The sequence below is a fragment of the Scyliorhinus canicula genome, chromosome 10 (assembly GCF_902713615.1).
Source record: "Scyliorhinus canicula chromosome 10, sScyCan1.1, whole genome shotgun sequence".
In the NCBI taxonomy this organism is placed as follows: domain Eukaryota; kingdom Metazoa; phylum Chordata; class Chondrichthyes; order Carcharhiniformes; family Scyliorhinidae; genus Scyliorhinus; species Scyliorhinus canicula.
Genome location: NC_052155.1, coordinates 108,193,306 through 108,211,760, shown reverse-complemented (window position 1 = coordinate 108,211,760; position 18,455 = coordinate 108,193,306). Strand labels below are relative to the sequence as shown.

The 18,455-nt window shown below is 42.4% G+C and overlaps 1 protein-coding gene across 1 annotated transcript in view; it reads left to right on the top strand.

Annotated features, from left to right (window-relative positions):
* The window catches only part of cops5 (COP9 signalosome subunit 5), a 100,478-nt gene that overhangs the window by 36,277 nt on the left and 45,746 nt on the right, over positions 1-18,455 (top strand). Inside the window, exons 3-6 of the mRNA XM_038809532.1 lie at positions 1,307-1,435; positions 4,062-4,127; positions 8,541-8,626; positions 17,840-17,951. Of these exons, the coding sequence (XP_038665460.1) occupies positions 1,307-1,435; positions 4,062-4,127; positions 8,541-8,626; positions 17,840-17,951 (393 nt within the window). The remainder of the gene's footprint in view (positions 1-1,306; positions 1,436-4,061; positions 4,128-8,540; positions 8,627-17,839; positions 17,952-18,455) is intronic.

Sequence of the window (18,455 nt, the reverse complement as noted above, 5' to 3'; positions counted from 1 at the left end):
ACCTGGCTGGCGAGAACGGCAGATCTGCTGTTAGCAGTGCCCCTAAACTAGTGCCCTTGCAAGAGGCTGCCTCTGTCACCTCCCTCACCGATCCCTCTGCTATTACCCACTTCCTAACCATGGCTATATTTGCTGCCCAGTTGTAGTCGAGCCCAGTGTCTCTATAGCGATCGTTAGCCTGCCACTTTCTATTGGTTTTCTCCTAATTGCTCCTAGTTACCCAGAAAAAAATGTTGTTATGGGTGAAAATTATTCAGAAGATGTGAATGCTTGTGAAATTCTATTAATCAATGTTCAGTTGGGTAGAACTAGAATGGTTATTTATCTAGGTATAGAATCCAAAACTAGATGGGTGTAAGGAACAGTCCAGATTCACCCTCTTCATTCCAACACCTGATACTGATATACCCAAGTACAGAAATATTTGACATGTGGTTATTCATTTATTAGCTAGGCATGACAAACTTGGATTTTAATGGCTAGATCAAATTTTCATTAAAGAAAAAAGTTATTTCATTTTACTCAAACCAGAAACAAGAAGTGCTTTAGTAAACCAGCAGGTGGTGCTGTTTAGCTTTACTAACAGTTGATGAGCTAAAATGCCTTTGTTTTAAGCCATGTTTCCTAAACTTGTGACATTTCATTGGGACAAATGTTTAAAAATCAGTAACAAACAATTATGGCTAATATTTTAAAATAAAGACTAGGAAAACTGTACAATGCATGCTGCTCTATCATTTTAGGGGTATTGTTTAAAGGAATTTCTGAACCTGATTATTAGAATTGAGTCAGTTGAAGTAGAGAAGTAAACAGTTATAAATCCAAGGAATAATTTGGCATCAGCTGAAGATGTTAGTTAAGCTCCATCACTCAATTCGATTCAATACCTGCTTCAAGCCTGCTGTCAACATTTACTGTTTAAAATATTTTGGAAAGACTGCAATGGGCCGAACAACTATTTACAGGTAACAGGACAGTTTAATTTGGGTTTTATGCAGTTTAATCAGCATCTGTGGAGTGAATTGATTTCATATTTAAGGTGTACACTGTTCATCAGTTCTGACTGGTGCTGACTGATATGTTGATTCTTTTTTGTTTTTGTTTCAAAATTCCAATATCTGCAGTTTTGTTTCTGATAGCTACTTTTAACAAGTCCTCACACCACATTTGCTTGCGTTGTCGTGAGGCATCTTCAGTTTAAAACAAAACTGTGGTACCTTTGTTTTTGTGCTTGAATGCATTTAAACAATTTTTTCTCTCTTTTCAAATTCTGTCCGTATTTAACTTTATTTTCCAATTACTTTAGGTTGGACGTCTTGAAAATGCAATTGGCTGGTATCATAGTCATCCAGGTTATGGATGCTGGCTTTCAGGAATAGATGTCAGTACACAGATGTTAAATCAACAGTTCCAGGAACCATTTGTAGCAGTTGTGGTATGTGCCCTATTTTTATTTATATTTTACCTGAAATACATTATTAATATATTTAAAATCTTCATGCACTTCCTGCCAACTTCTGCCATTTTAAATTCCCCTGGTAGCAACTTGGAACATCTAAGTTTCATACTTTTCTGCAATTTGAGTCATGTCTGTGTTAATGTTATTATATTACACCAAGCACTTTATGCTTTTGGCTAACCAATTTTATTCACAAAATACTTTTGTGCATTTATGTGAATGGATCGCAAACCTCCTGATAGTAGTCTCACTCATTTTAATTCCTTCTCCCTCTTCCCTCTTTATTAATTTTTCTTTGGCCATTTTTACTTTCTTTCTGTTTCATCAGTGTTTTTCTCTCCTTCCCCTACCATATTGTTTCTAACAAAGTTAAACCTTTCTCCGTGACACTCTTTACTTTAAGAAGTCTTACAATACCAGGTTAAAGTCCAACAGGATTGTTTGGAATCACTAGCTTTCGGAGCTTAGCTCCTTCATCAGGTGAGTCCCATCTCCAGCCGGCACCTCCACATCATGACTCTTTACTCTGGCAGTGAAGACATCAGTTCCAGCCGTTCAGTCAGGTACATCCACCGAAGACTTTCCCTCTGCAGATCTAATCACAATGATTCATGAACTTCCTCCACCTTCACTCTAGCCAAGCATTTCATCATCATATTTTACTGTTCCTATATTAACTAATGTATGATACAGGAAATATGAGGTTTCTACCCTTGGATCTTTAATGTGCCTCTTAATTGATGAAACTCCAGCTACTGCACCATGAGAAATGGCTTCACAGTATTTAATTGGAAGAAATTGCTGTTCATCCAATAGAAGATCAGCCTAATAATTCAGAATGTCTGTTATCAGCCTAATAATTAAACTACAGTGGAGAAATTGAACAAGGTAGTGGTGAAGTTAAAGCTGGGTAGCTAGGTGTTGTCAGCATACAGGGAAACGCTAAAGTTGTGATTTTTTGATGATATCGCCAAGGGGTTGCACATAAAGCAAATTATGAGGAGTCCAAGGATAAATCTGACAAATGGTGTGAGATGGGTGGGGAAATGAAACCATTGCAAGTGATCAGCTGGCAGATATAGAGAAGAGAGGGACAATACCTGAAGATAGGGAACCATTAACAAATATCCATTAACATGGGGACTAAGAAGGGAAGTTGGTTGCTTACAGTTTTGTGGGAATTGGGTTGACGGAGCAGGCATGTGTCTTCATGCCATGATATGTTCAGAGATGGCATGATGGGAGATTAAATAAAAACTAGAGAAAGATGCAACTTCAGATAGGAAGGAGCTTTAGCGGAAGTTTGTCCCGGTGGAATAAGGCAGCTGATTGGAAGACCTCAATCAAGTTAATGGGCTCCTTCTCACGGCGCCGAGGACCTGGGTTCGATCCCTGCCCCAGGTCGCTGTCCGTGTAGAGTTTGCACATTCTCCCCGTGTCTGCATGAGTCTCGCCCCCCCCCACAACCCAAAGATGTGCAGGGGAGGTGAATTGGCCACATTTAAACTGTCCCTTAATTGGGAAAAAAAGAATTGGGTGTTCTAAAAAAAAATGTTTTAAAGTTAATGAGTGCCTTGCACTTATCATTTGATTTGAGGATGGAGGAGACATGGGAGAAGGGCTTAAGCAGATGATTTGCAGTTGAGGGAAGCAGCTGGGGGCCATCTTTGCATTCCAGAATGATCTTGGAACAGTGAGCAGTTTTAGCAGACAGGAGCAGGACTCGATGGTGCTTTGTGTTGACACAAATCTGGCAGTAAATCGCTAGATCGGTTATCCACCATATCAGAACATATCTGTTCAAGTCTACACCCTTTGGTCTTTGGGGAACAGAAAAGGTTTATTGGGGACTACTACATCAAAAGTTAGGGTGTGTTTGAACAAATCAGTGCAAAAATGTTGTGAACGGAGGGCTAAAGATTAGATGGTTAGGATTTTGAAAATTCAGTAATAGGTAAATTATTGTTTTCCAAAGCAGAAGGAGGAGATGGGGTTGGGGGTGGAGAGTGTATGAGGAAATTAAATACTCTTTTTTTTTCTCTCTCAAAGAGTCATTAGTATGTAGAATTCTCTTCCCCAGAAAGCGATGGAGGCTGAGTCATTGAATTTATTTAAAGCAGAGTTAGACAATTTTTTGATGGACAAAGGAGTTATGGTTTATGGGAGGGCAGACAGGAAATTGGAGTTGAGACCATAACCAGATTAACCATCATCTTATCGAATGGCAGAGCAGGCTTGAAGGGTTGCATGGCCTACTCCTTCTCAAGTCCTATTTTCTTACACTTGGAAATGATTGATGCACTGGATGCAGCATATATTGACAGCATCAAGACTATGTGAGATGACCACTAACCAGGTCAAGGGGGAGTGGATGAATACGGTTTGAAGGTTTTGCATCGAGGGAGGGATTAAGGAGTAAAGAGGACAGTGAACTCTGAGTTTTGTGTATAATTTAGGAACTTCTCTTAATTCATTCTTTCACACATGGACTATCTATGTGCAATACACGTTAATATTTCAGTTGCATTTTAAGGTTAATTCTATTGGTTTGTTGATGATAGCAATTTTATCAAGTTATGCTGACCAAAACTTCTTTTTTCAGATTGACCCAACAAGAACTATATCTGCTGGGAAAGTAAATTTGGGGGCATTCAGGACATATCCTAAGGTAACTCTTATTGCTAATTTTCTATCCTAATCTCTTCCCTCTTGAAACCATTTGTTTTTATAGGCTGCACCCCAACACCTTGTGCATCTATCCTACTTGGCTTTATTTCATAAAATAATTTAAACAGTAAATAGGCTATATGCCAATGAATGGGAGAGGAGACCCTTCCCTGCCTGTCACCTTCTTAGATTGGATTGGATTTGTTTATTGTCACGTGTATCGAGGGACAGTGAAAAATATTTTTATACGAGCAGCTCAAACAGATCGTTAATGGGTCACTGTCCGTGAGGAGTTTGCACATTCTCCCCGTGTCTGCGTGGGTTTCACCCCCACAACCTAAAGATGTGCAGGATAGGTGGATTGGCCATGCTAAATTGCCCCTTAATTGAAAAAATAATTGGGTACTCTAAATTTATTTTAAGAAAACAAAAAAAAAACATCATTAAGTACATGAAAAGAAAATACATAATAGGACAAAACAAGGTACACAATGTGAATACATGGACACCGGCATCGGGTGAAGCATACAGGAGTGAAGTAATAATCAGGTCAGTCCATAAGAGGGTCGTTTAGGAGTCTGGTAACAGCGGGGAAGAAGCTGTTTTTGAATCTGTTCGCGCGTGTTTTCAGACTTTTGTATCTCCTGCCTGATAGAAGAAGTTGGAAGAGTGAGTAAGCCGGGTGGGAGGGGTCTTTGATTATGCTGCCCGCTTTCGCCAGGCAGTGGGAGGTGTAGATGGAGTCAATGGATAGGAGGCAGGTTTGTGTGATGGACTGGGCTGTGTTTACGACTCTCTGAAGTTCCTTGCGGTCTTGGGCTGAACAGTTGCCTACCAGGCTGTGATGCAGCCAGATTGATGCTTTCTATGGTGCATCCGTAAAAGTTGGAAAGAGTTAATGTGGACATGCCGAATTTCCTTAGTTTCCTGAGAAAGTATAGGCGCTGTTATGCTTTCTTGGTGGTAGCGCGACGTGGGTGGACCAGGACAGATTTGTGGTGAAGTGCACCCCTAGGAATTTGACACTGTTAACCATCTCCATCTCAGCCCCGTTGATGCTGCCAGGGCAGTGTACAGTACTTTGCTTCCTGAAGTCAATGACCAGCTCTTTAGTTTTACTGGCGTTGAGGGACAGATTGTTACGGTGCACCACTCACTAGGTTCTCTATTTCCCTCCTGTATTCTGACTTGTCGTTATTCAAGATCCGGCCCACTATGGTCGTGTCGTCAGCAAACTTGTAGATGGAGATGGAACCATATTTTGACAACACAGTCGTGTGTGCACAGGATGTATAGTAGGGGACTAAGTATGCAGCCTTGCTGGGTCCCAGTATTGAAGACTATTGTGGAGGAGGTGTTGTTGTTTATTCTTTCTGTTTGTGATCTATGGGTTAGAAAGTCGAGAATCCAGTTGCAGAGTGAAGAGCCAAGCCTTCGGTTTTGGAGCTTTGATATGAGTTTGGCTGAGATTATGGTGTTGAAGGCGGAGCTGTAGTCAGTAAATAGGAGTCTGATGTAGGAGTCTTTGTTGTCGAGATGCTCTAGGGATGAGTGTAGGGCCAGGAAGATGGCGTCTGCTGTGGACCGGTTGTGGCGGTATGCGAATTGCAGTGGATCTGGGAGTATGAAGTTGATGCGCTTCATGACCAATGTCTCGAAGCACTTCATTACGACTGATGTCAGGGCCACCGGATGGTAGTCATTGAGGCACGTTGCCTGGTTCTTCTTTGACACCGGTATGTTGGTGGTCTTCTTGAAGCAGGTTGGGGACCTCGTGATTAAAGATTGGATATTCCAAATCTATATTGCTCAATTACGCGCAACTTGAAACAATGGGAGAGAATCCAAGAAAAATTTAACCTGGATAGTAAAATTCTTCTGCTGTGTGGCTTCTTTAAAAAAAATATTTTATTGGAAGGACACTCAGACTAGAAGCCCGCCAACATTTCCCATTACATTTACCTGTGTAGCTAGCACAGTGCAATTGTAGCCCTCCCACTAGCACTAAATATCAATCAGCACAAGCATTGTGAGAATAGATGAACCATAGAGACACACTTAGAATTTCCTGGTCTGCTGCAGCTTCTTCCGCAATTAACTTCCAATATCTTCAATTTTATCGTCTGCTTAGATGCTTGCTAGCTTTTGAATTGCTTGCTTCAGCCTTGGCAGTCCCTTCTACCTTGAGTATGAGTGCTTTTTTTTTTCTATACCTCAACTGCCTGATTGGATTTAGGCCTTTAATACAGGACTACTATGATCACTAGGTTGATTCCAAGGATGAAGGATTTGTCTTATGAAGGGAGATTGAACAGTTTAGGCCTCTATTCGCTGGAGTTTAGAAGAATGAGAGGAGATTTGATTGAGGCACATAAGATGCTAAAGGGGATTTGCAGGGTAGATGTAAAGCAGATGTTTCCCCTTGTTGGACATTCTAGAACAAGAGGCCGTAGCTTCTGGCTAAGGGGTGACTGATTTAAAACTGAAATGTCCTGAATCTGGAATTCTCTACCCCAGAGTACATTGGGTACCAAAACACTGAACAAACAAAGAGGAGATAGGTTTTTAATGAGCGAGGGGTTGTGGGGAGTGGACAGGATGGTGGAGATGAGGCCAAGATGGGATCAGCCATGATTGCATTGAATGGCGGAATGGGCTCGAGGGGCTGGAATGTTTAATAAACTCGCCTCGGCCACATTAATACTCTTGGAGGCTTTTCCTAGCTGTCCTCCTGAAACTTGTAATCTCTATTTGCAATTTGCAGGTCTGCTATTCTTGGTGACCTCTGCTGATTGGTCTCTCAACAACAACTTGCATTTATATAGTTATTTTATTGTCGGAAATCATCGGGTCCTTCATATATAACAAAAGATCATTTGCATGCAGGGGCATCATGTTCCACTCCACCCCTAACTATCCCTCTCCACTTGTCCGAAGTCCTCGGGGCAATGGCCAATGGCTTAATCACTAATGCAAACAGGAGGGCAGTCATAGGACACCCTTGCCTCTTCCCCCTGTGCAACTGGGGAAAAAAAAAACAAATTCCTGGTATTCCTGTGAACGCTATCCAAAGGAACCTTGTATAGAAGACCCCCCCCCCCCCCCCCCCCCCCCCCGTGTCACTAACTTAAGGCTGAACCAAAACAACTCTAAAACCACAAAGTTGGACCTCCACTCCATCCTATCAAACATCTTTTCTGCATCTCATGACACAATTATCTCTGGCTCTGGGCTGGCTGCTGGGATAAGAACCACATTTGTCAGTTGCCGCACATTGGGCACAGTCTTCGGCACTTTACAAATCCCGTTTGGTCCTCTGCAACTACCTACAGGAGACAAGGTTCCAACCTGAATGCCAGATCCTTCGCTAACAGCTTAGCATCTACGTTAAACAGTGAAATCCTTGAAGGGAGATGGATACCTGCCCAAGCATTGCAGGAAGGGAACGAGATTAGGATAGATGACCAAAAGTTTAGTCAAAAAGGTGGTTTTAAGTCCAGTCTTGCTGGAGGAGAGAGAAGTCGAGGAGAGAGTTGCAGAGCTTAGGATGTAGATAACTGAAAGCATGGTTGGCAATAACTGAGTGGTGAAAATTGGGAATACTCAAGATGCCAAAATTGGAGAAACATAGAGATCTTGGGAAGAGGAGGAAACTGAGATGGGGAGGAATTTGAAAATGAGCATGAGAATTTTAATGTAAGTGTGATCATGGGTGATTGATGAAAGGGGGACTTGGTTGAGTTCGGATCTAATTATTGTAACAGAGTTTGGATGAGCTCAGTTTACGGAGTCTAGAAGATAGGTTTACCATGAGCATTGGAATAAAGAAGAGGAAACAAAGTCATGGATGAACTACTTTGGTGTCCTCTGTTGTCTTCCCTTTTGCTCTTTTTGTCTCTCCGCTTCTCAACTGGCCAAACATGATTGGTTAATGTTTGTAGACAGTTGGCTTCATGCTAATTTTATTGTGGCTGCGAGACGCTTATTGTACTAATATGAAACCTCCTAGCAAGACAGACATCAGGAGCTTCAAAGAATTGGGAAGTGAAGCGAACAAATGAAGAAAAAGTAGGGTAAATATGGCAGAGAGAATCACATGGCATAAAGATTATGAATTAGGATGAATTAGAGAAATCACAGATCAATTTATGGGGACAAAAATTAGAAAGGTGAAATGCAAGTTAAGAATCAGGGATGCAAACGACTGACCATGAGAAACTTCTGAAGATTTACTGATGAAAGTGTGTGTTAATTTTAACTGTAGTTGCTAGATTTTATGTAAATTCACAGAAATCAAGTTCAATTTTTTATTTGTATAAAAGGATGGAAAAACATTGATCAGAAAACATTTAACTAGGCAAATTTGTCCTTTTTCAATTATTTCAAAAATTCTATTGCATACTTTATTTTTTAGGGTTATAAACCACCCGATGAAGGTCCTTCAGAATACCAGACTATTCCTCTTAACAAAATAGAGGATTTTGGAGTACACTGTAAACAGTAAGTAACCACTTCGGAAGTGTTTATCTCGCATGGATATACATTTCAATAATAACCGTGAATAATGCTGCTTTCCTATAATTATGTTTTAGAGTACCCTGTCATTCATCTGAATTTTGAGGCAGCAATGATGGCAAAGCTGTCAGCATTCACCACCTTATTGTAGGGATTCTATGATTCCAAGGGGCAATTTATCATAGCCAATCCACCTAACCTGCACATATTTGGACCGTATCTGCGTGGGTTTTCTCTGGATGCGGTTTGTTGAATGAGGCATGACCTGCTTTAGGACAATGTTAATTACTGCCAAATAGCCTCACTGATCCTGAAAGAGCAATTTTATATTCACCGACCAAGTGTGACATCAAGGAGCTCGAGTAAAATTGGAGTCAATGCGAATTGGGATGGGGGAGGTTACGCTCCAATGGCGGAATGTATACCTTGCACAAAGGAAAATTCTTAACATTGACTCCCTCCACCACTGGAGCAGTATGTACCATCTATAAGATGTACTGAACTGTGCTGAGATCAGTGTTCTGATGAATTGTGTAATAAAGGCGGTAGACAGGGCTTTAAACCAAATAGTAAGGGCAAGGGATCACTTGATGGAAGGTATGGTAAATTAAAATAGAAAGGCATGGATGTTAGGAAATAGTGATGTGTTGAGGAGTGTACATATTACAGAGAAGGAGGTGCTGGAAGTCTTAAAACGCACCACGGTAGATAAATCCCCGGGACCTGATGAAATGTATCTCAGGGCATTGTGGGAGGCTAGGGAAGAAATTGCAGGTACCCCAGCAGAGATATTTGCATCATCAACAGCCATGGGTGTTGTAACTGAAGATTGGAGGGTAGCTAATGTTGTGCCTTTGTTTAAGTAGGGTCGCAGGGAAAAGCCTGTGAACAACAGACCGGTGAGCCTAACGTCTGTGGTGGAGAGGTTGTTCGAAGGTATTCTGAGAGACAGGAGTGTTGACATTAGTTTCAATGATCAAGATATGGAATCAGTTTGGTTAGCAATAAGAAATCACAGTGGGAAGAGGTCAATTGTGGGAGTAGTTTTTAGGCCTCCTAACAGTGACACTCTAGGATGGGGTGTTCAGGAAGAAACAAAGTGGCTTCTAAAAAGTGCTGTGCAATTATCATGGGTGATTTTAATCCACATATCGGCAGGATGAATCAGATTGGCAAAGGTATGTTGGAAGATGAGTTCATAGTGTTTTCAAGACAGTTTCTTGGAGTAGAACATTCCAGAGTCAACAAGAGAACAGGCCATTCCAATCGGGTAGCATGCAATGAGACTGAATTAGTTCATGATCTCATAGGAAAAGAGTCATGGCATGATTGACTTTCATGTTCCGCTTGAGAAGCGAAGAATGGGCCGAAGACTACTGCCCTAAAATTAAGTAAGAGCTATTACAATGATATGAAGACCAAGCTGGCTGAGGTGAACTGGGGAAATAGGTTAAGGGGTAAGTTAGTAAAAATGCAGTGTCAGGAGATCTTTCATAATATTCTGAAAAGATGCATTCCAGTGAGAAAGAGATACACTAAGGGAAGGATACACCATCCATGGCTAACTAGGGAGATTAAAGATAGTATCAAATTGAAAGCAAAAGCATACAATTCTGTGAAGATTAGTGGTAGGCCAGAAGTTTGGACAGAATTTCAAAACCAGCGAAGAATGACTAAAAAGTTAATAAGGAGTAAGATTAGTATGCAAAAAGCTAGCCAGAAATACTAAAAACAGAGCAAAGAGGTTCTACGTGTTTTTTTTTTTAAAAAAGAGTAACTACAGTGAATGTTGGTCCGAAGAGTAAGTCTGGGAATTCATAGAATTTACAGTGCAGTAGGAGGCCATTCGGCCCATCGAGTCTGCACCGGCTCCCCGTGTCTGCGTGGGTTTCCTCCGGGTGCTCCGGTTTCCTCCCACAGTCCAAAGACGTGCAGGTTAGGTACATTGGCCATGCTAAATTGCCCTTAGTCCAAAAGATTGGGAGGGGTTGTTGGGTTACGGGGATGGGGTTGAAGTGAGTGCTTAAGTGGGTTGGTGCAGACTTGATGGGCCGGGTGGCCTCCTTCTGCACTGTATGTTCAATGTAATAAGGAAATGGTGGAAGGGTTGTACAGATATTTTCTGTCTGCCTTCACTGTAAAGACAAATAATATCCCAGAAATACTTGTAAATAAAGAGGAGAAAAAGAGGGCGGAACTTAAAACAATTACCATCAGCAGGAAAAGTGCACTGAGAAAGCAATTTTTTAAAATGTTTTTATTTAGGTTTTTCATTTTCTAAGAACAAAATAAACTAGTTTGTGTGGACCAGATGCAATTTACTAAAGCCGAACAAAGAAATGTACAGCAGAGGAACACACCCTTCGGCCATCCAAGCCTGCGCCAACCATGCTACCAGTCTAACCTAAATCCTTTTACACATCTGGGGCCCGTATCCCTCTATTCCCTCCATGCTATTCATGTATTTGTCAAGATGCCCCATAAATGTCACTATCATACCTGCTTCTACCTTCAGAGTTCCAGGCACCTAGTACTTTCTGTGTATAAAAAAAAACTTACCTCTCACATCTCCTCTAAACTTTGCCCCTCGCACTTTAAACCTATGTCCCCTAGTAACTGACTCTTCCATCCTGGAAAGAAGCTTCTGACTATCCACTCTGTCCATGCCACTCATAATTTTGTAGACTTCTGGCAGATCGCCCCTCAACCTCCGTTGTTCCAACGAGAACAAGCCACGTTTATCCAACCTCCTCATAGCCAATGCCCTTCATATCTTGCAACATCCCGGTAAACCTCTTCTATATGCTGTCCAAAGCTGCCACATCCTTTTGGGAGTGTGGCGGCCAGAATTGAACATCATATTCCAACCGTGGCCGAACTAAGGTTCTATACAGCTGCAGCTTGTCTTGCCAATTTTTATACTCAATGCCTGGTCCGATGAAGGCAAGCATGCCACATGCCGTCTCAAACATTGGAGGTAACCTCCCCCCCCCCCCCCCCCCCCCAATCGTTGTTCGGGCTCCATCTTGGGCCCTGTCCTCTGTCGTAGATGCTGCAGGCCCTCTTTCGCTTTGGATTTGTTACTGTTGCCAACATAGAATCAGAGAATTTACAGTGCAGAAGGTGGCCATTTGGTCCATCGAGTTTGCACCGGCCCTTGGAAAGAGCACTCCACCCAAGCCCCCACCTCCAACCCATCCCCGTAACCCATTCACCCCACCTTCCCTTTTTTTTGACACTAAGAGCAATTTAGCGTGGCCAATACACCTAACCATCAGGTGTGCCAGCTAATCCGCAGCTCTGGGCGATTTTGCTGATCGTCATCCGAACAGGATTCTCCGGTGTGCGAGTAGGGAAGCAAAAGCCAGGGCATTGGCCCTCTTGATCAGTTCTGGCTGATCCAAAACCCCGAAGACTCCCACTCTTGGGCACGGCCCCACCCTCATCCCCACAACCTTGGACATTGCCTCGAAGAAGGCTGTCCAGAACCCAACAAGTCTGGGGCAGACACAGAACATGTGGGCGTCGTTGGCTGGGCCTCACTGACATCGTTCACACTTGTTCTCCTCCTATGGGAAGATCCTGTTCATTCGGGGTCTGGTTGGGTGTGTTCTGTGCACCACTTTGAACTGCATGAGACATAGAACATACAGTGCAGGAGGCCATTTGGCCCATCGAGTCTGTACCGACCCACTAAAGCCCTCACTTCCACACTATCCCCGTAACCCAATAACCCCTCTTAACCTTTTTGGTCAACTAAGAGCAATTTATCATGACCAATCCACCTAACCTGTACGTCTTTGAACTGTGGAGGGGAAACCGGAGCACCCGAGGAAACCCACGCAGACACTGGGAGAATGTGCAGACTCTGCACAGACAGTGAATTTGTTTTGTGCTAGTTTGAATGGTAGCCCCTCCAGCTCCCCCATTCAGGTTCACCGGGAATACCTTGCTCTTGCCCAGGTTGAGTTTGTCGCCTGAGAAGTTCTCCAACTCTTCTAGGAGCTTCATGATTTCCTTCAAGCAGTTCTGCGGGTCGGAAATGTAGAGGAGCAGGTCATCTGCATAGAGTGAGACTCTGTGCTCTCTGCCTCCTCTTCGGTTACCCTTCCAGCCTTTTGCGTCTTGCAGAGTGATCGCCAAGGGTTCAATTGCCAAGGCGAACAGGAGCGGGGACAGCGAGCATCTCTGCTTGGTGCCTCTCAGCAACTGGAAGTATTCGGAGCTGGTGGTATTGGTCTGAACTTGGGGACGATGTACAGGAGTTAAACCGGGTCCCATGCCCAAATCGCTCCATTCCATGGTACTTCTATTCGATTCTGTCGAACTAACTTTCTGTGTCCAAGGAGACGATCACCTCTGGTGTTCTTTCCCTGGATGGGGTTAGTATCACACTTAGCAGCTTTCTGATGTTCACAGTTAGCTGTCTACCATTGACAAAGCCCATCTGGTTCTCTCTGACCACTTCTGGTACACAGTCTTCCAGCCTTTTAGTCAGGACTTTTGTGAGTATTTTTGCATCTACGTTCAGCAGCGAAATGGGTCTATATGACCGGAATTCCGTCGGGTCTTTATCTTTCTTGGGTATCAGCGATTATGGTCGCCCTTGTTTGCATAGGAGGCAGGGAGCCCCTCGCTAGCGAGTCTTCGAACATCTCCAGTAGGTGTGGGGCCAGAGCTGGTGCAAATCTTTTATGGAAGTCTGCCAGGAACCCATCGGGTCCCGGCTCCTTCACCGCCTGCATGGAGTTGATGCTCTCCATGACCTCTCGCAGTCCTATTGGTACTTCCAGTTCCTTCCGACTATCGTCCCCACAACTGGAATGTCCAGTCCATTGAGGAACCGTTTCATCGCCGAGTCCCTGTCAGGTGGCTCAGAGGTCCCCAGTCGAAGGCCTCCAATGCTCGGTTGACCTTTTTTGGTTTTGCTACCAGTCCGCCTCTGCTATGCTTTACCTGGGCTATCTCCCTCAGGACTGTCTGCTTTCTCAGCTGGTGAGCCCACAGGTGATTAGCCTTCTCTCCATGTTCAGAAAAGGTCCCCGAAGTCTGCCGGAGTTGTTGCACTGCCTTCCTGGTGGATAATAGGTTAAAGTCTATTTGTAGTTTTTTTTTCCTCTCCACCAGAAGCTCGACAGTCGGGGCCTCGGAGTACCTTCGGTCAGCCTCCAAGGTGGAGTTGATCAGTTGCTGGCTGGTTTGTCTCCCTTCCCTATCCCTACGTGCCTTGTAGGTTATAATCTTTCCCCTAATCACACCTTCAGTACCTCCCAGAACATAGAAGGTGGGACTTGCCCGTTTATGCTATTTGTAACGTACTCCCCGATGGCCTGTGATGTTTTCTGGCAGAGGACATTGACAGCGCAGAAGTCCATGTCCAACTTCCATGTAGGGCATTGGGCACGGCCCATCTCCAACCTCGCATTCATACAATGTGGAGCGTGGTCAGAGATGACTATTGCGGATTATTCCGCTCTTACTATTTCTGGAAGAACCGATTTTTTTTTTTTTTTTTTTTTTCCCCACTGCAAAGAAGTCAATACGGGTGCATACATTGTGCGGTGGTGAAAAAAATTAAAATTCCTTCTCACCAGGGTGTAGGAACCCCCTTGGGTCCACTATCTGCTCTATGAATGCTCTGAATTCTCTAGCATATTGCCTGGGAATCTTCCCAGAGCTTTGTGGGATTTCACATTCATGACATCATGTCGGCACTCAAAATTGCGGATTTCAGAATTTTTCGGATGAGGAACACTCTACCTGCTTTATAATCACTACATTTTACTAAATTATACCATATATATGTGCAGCATTGCGCATTCATAACTGAACTAACTAGCAAAACAAAATAAGTCACTAAGTATCAAGGCTGGGATTCTCTTTTCCCCCTGTCAGTGCACCCCCGCCTGGTTTCCTGGCGGGCGTGGAGTGGCTTCAATGGGAAATCCCATTGACAAGTGTTGGGAAGATAGATTCCCGCCGCCAGCAAACGGTGCATCACCGAGAAACACGTTGCTGGGGGACTGGATAATCCAGCCCCATATAAACACAATACCGTATCTAATAAAGACGCTTCCCATAGAATACCTTAGATTGACCAAGCTCCATCTCGTGGTAGGAATTACTCAGTGCAGTTATCAGTGGAAATCCCAGAACTACCTGCACTGACTAAGATCTGCTACTAGATGGAGTCCCGAGTTCAGCATCAGTAAAGTGAGCAGTGAAGATTAGAGTGGAGCCAGCAGTGAGGAAAGAAACAAGAGGGTGGGAGGGAAGGTCTGGGATAACGGGTGGCAGCAGGGGGAAGAGGCGATGAGTGGGTGAGCAGACAGGCCACAGAAGAGAAAGTCTCTGGCAAATGGTGTTAAAGTGAAAAATTAAAAAGAAATACTGACACTACTTCATTTAATGCCTTGAAAGTGGAACATTGTGAGGACTTGTTGTTCTTGAGAAAAGTGTAATAACATTAGAAACAGTTCAGAGATGTTTTACTTGGCTGATTCCTGATTAGGTTATCCTTAGGAGGAAAGGTTGGCCTGTATCCATTAGAGTTTAGAGAAATGAGAGGTGATTGTATTAAAACATATAAGATCCTGCAGGGTCTTGACAGATTGGATGCTAAGTTGATGCTTCCCATTGTGGGAGACACTAGAACTAGGGGACACAGTTTCAAAACTAAAGGTTTCACATTTAATGTTAAAATGGGATTTTTCTGTCAGAGGGTTGTTGTCTGTGAAATTATCTTCTCCAGAGAGCAGTGCAGGCAGGCTCATTGAATATTTTACGGGTAAGTTAGATAGATTTATGGTTGACACGGGAATCAAAGGGTATATGCCAATGACTGGAAAGTAGAGCTGAGGCCACAATCAGATGAGCCATGATCTTATCAAATAACGATAAGAGGATGTTTCCACTTGTAGGAAAAACTAGAACCAGAGGAGACCATCTCAGATTAATTGGACGATCCTTTAAAACAGAGATAAGTAGGGATTTCTTCGGGGGGGGGGGGGGTGAATCTGTGGAACTCTTTGCCGCAGAAGGCTGTGGAGGCCAAATCACTGAGTGTCTTTAAGAGAGAGATAGATAGGTTCTTGATTAATAAGGGGATCAGGGGCAATGGGGAGGAGAAAAATAATCAGCCATGATTGAATGGCGGAGCAGATTTGATGAGCCGTGTGGCCTAATTCTGCTCCTATGTCTTATGGTCTTATAACGAAGCGGGGTCAAGGATCTGACTGGCTTGCTCTTACTCCTAATTTGTATGTTTGTAACTCACTAAAGCTTCTTCATCCTCTCCTAAACCCATGACCAAAAAGAACAAGGACATCTGATACATGGAAACATTTGCGAACTGCAAATTCCTCCTCTTGAGTCACACACTATCCTGATTTAGATCACTTTCTGTATAAAAATCCTTGAACTTTTTCCCTAACAGCACTGTGGTGTACCTATTGTCATGTTCTGTAGGCTGTCCGATGTGAATGATGAGTTACAGAACATCTAGTTTAAATAGTTTATGATGAAACAACTGCGTGGTAAAGATAACTAGAATAAATAAAATAATTAACTACTAACTAACTATTGTAGAGCTGCTGCAAAATATGTCTATCCTCCAACAAGACTTACTCCCAACTCCCCGGACAGAGGATCATGTGGTGGGTTTACACTGCCACCTGGTGGTCGGAAGTAGTGTAATATTATGTACACAATAATGTTGGCTTTGCCACTGGCACTCACATCTCTCTTGTAAATCTTTTAAAATTAAACCAAGGCAGAGTTTAACTCTCTGTTTTAAAATTGGATTACACCCTTATTTTATATAATGCTTAGATTTAATATTAATAACTGAATAGCAAAACAGCAGTTTGGATAACAGCTGATTGGATTATTAGTGTCTCTGCAGTACACGTTGAGGGCCAGGGAGGTATGGGAGCATCCATAATTCATGGGATTCTGTAACTACTATATTTGATGGACAGTTCCATTATAAATACAGACATTGTAATTTTTAAGGACCGTGCATGCAGATCTAAAGTTTTGAATATCCATAATAAAAGTATTTGCTCACATATCTTGTCTTCAATGCCCTGTTTTCATGTATTTGTCATAATTTTGTCTATCCATATTTAAAATAGATAATGCGAATGCAAACTTGGCAGACCATAATTACATGCTTCCTCAAAAAGTAGCACTATTATGGGTTGGTTTGTATCTTTAAGGTCTTTAGCTTATATTGCAAAGAAATATATCTCATTTTTTAAAAAAGAAATTCATCTGCGTCCGAGACTATGTTTTTCCCCACTTCAACCGAAGAATACATTTGGTCATAACTGCATATGTAGACTGTTCGACAGGTTTGTAATTTTATTCTATTTATCCATTCATTAATTATCACCATGTGCAATTTAGGAGTGAGCATGCAGATGAATTGCTTTCAAAACTAATACTTCTGTCACTTTTTGACAAAGTAGCTAGAAGGTGTACCAAATGTGAGATCCAGAGTAAGTGAACTTGCACTCTAAGATGTTGGTGGGCACAGTGTTGCCCCTACATGGATGTCTCTTTTCCAGAAGCACCCAGGCTGCCAAACTATATGCACAAAGTCCAGTATTGGATTATCTTGCACGAGAATCTAATTTTAATTTTATTCTTTAATTATTTTTTTTAAAAACTTGCATCTTCAATGAGATTTATGTCAACATCTCAACGTGCATCCAACAAAAGTTTATTGACTATCATTTTAAACAAACCAGCAAAAGTATTCCTTGGAAAAATAATACATTTGATTGAAGGAGACATGTTTTCCAGGACACTGAAAAGCCCCTCCTGTTCTTGCCTATGACAAATAACATCTGAACCGCTTGGAACAACAGCCAATGTAATGTCTTATTGGCAAATGATATCACTGCATGGAATATTGCCTATATTATGAACTCAAATCCTGATGTGGACCTTTACTGGACCAAGATGAAGTGATTATCTTGTTGGGGTGTGGCTTGCTGAATGTTGACAATATATTTTACTTTGACATTCATTGCAAAGCAGTTTTAATGATGATTGGAGCAAAGTCCATTGCTCAGCTGCTTCTTGTGAGCACAGGAAGATTGATTTATAATCCCAGTGAGCACACTATTACAGGTTATGTATACAATAAGAATGTTTTCTTGTTTGTAATCAATGGGATTTATTTTTCTTTAGGTATTATGCCCTTGAGGTTACTTATTTTAAATCATCTCTGGATCGTAAACTACTTGAGCTTCTGTGGAACAAGTATTGGGTGAACACACTCAGTTCATCAAGCCTCCTCACAGTGAGTTATCTACCCTTCTGAATTGATTTAATGTGAGGTGATGATGAAGGCTGTGAGAAAAAAGTTATCCTTTACTGGTACAGTATTAGTTTTGCTGTCCATAATTTGCAAGAATGTTTTATTTTCTGAAGAGTGATTATAATAAATGTGGAAATGAAAAACTGCAGACTTTGCATGCATTTACATTACACTCGTAGCATTTGGCAGGATGAGACCAAGATTGTAATGTAAATGGTACCACAAATTACCCAGTTCCACCCCGACATTGGAGTTAAGTAGAGTAAAACTTGTTGGGTTTGGCTTCTCTCCTTCAGTCCTAATGTGGAGACACCGGCGTTGGACTGGGGTGAGCACAGTAAGAAGTCTTACAACACCAGGTTAAAGTCCAACAGGTTTGTTTCAAACACTAGCTTTCGGAGCACTGCTCCTTCCTCAGGTGAATGAAAAGGTATGTTCCAGAAACATATATATAGACAAATTCAAAGATGCCAGACAATGCTTAGA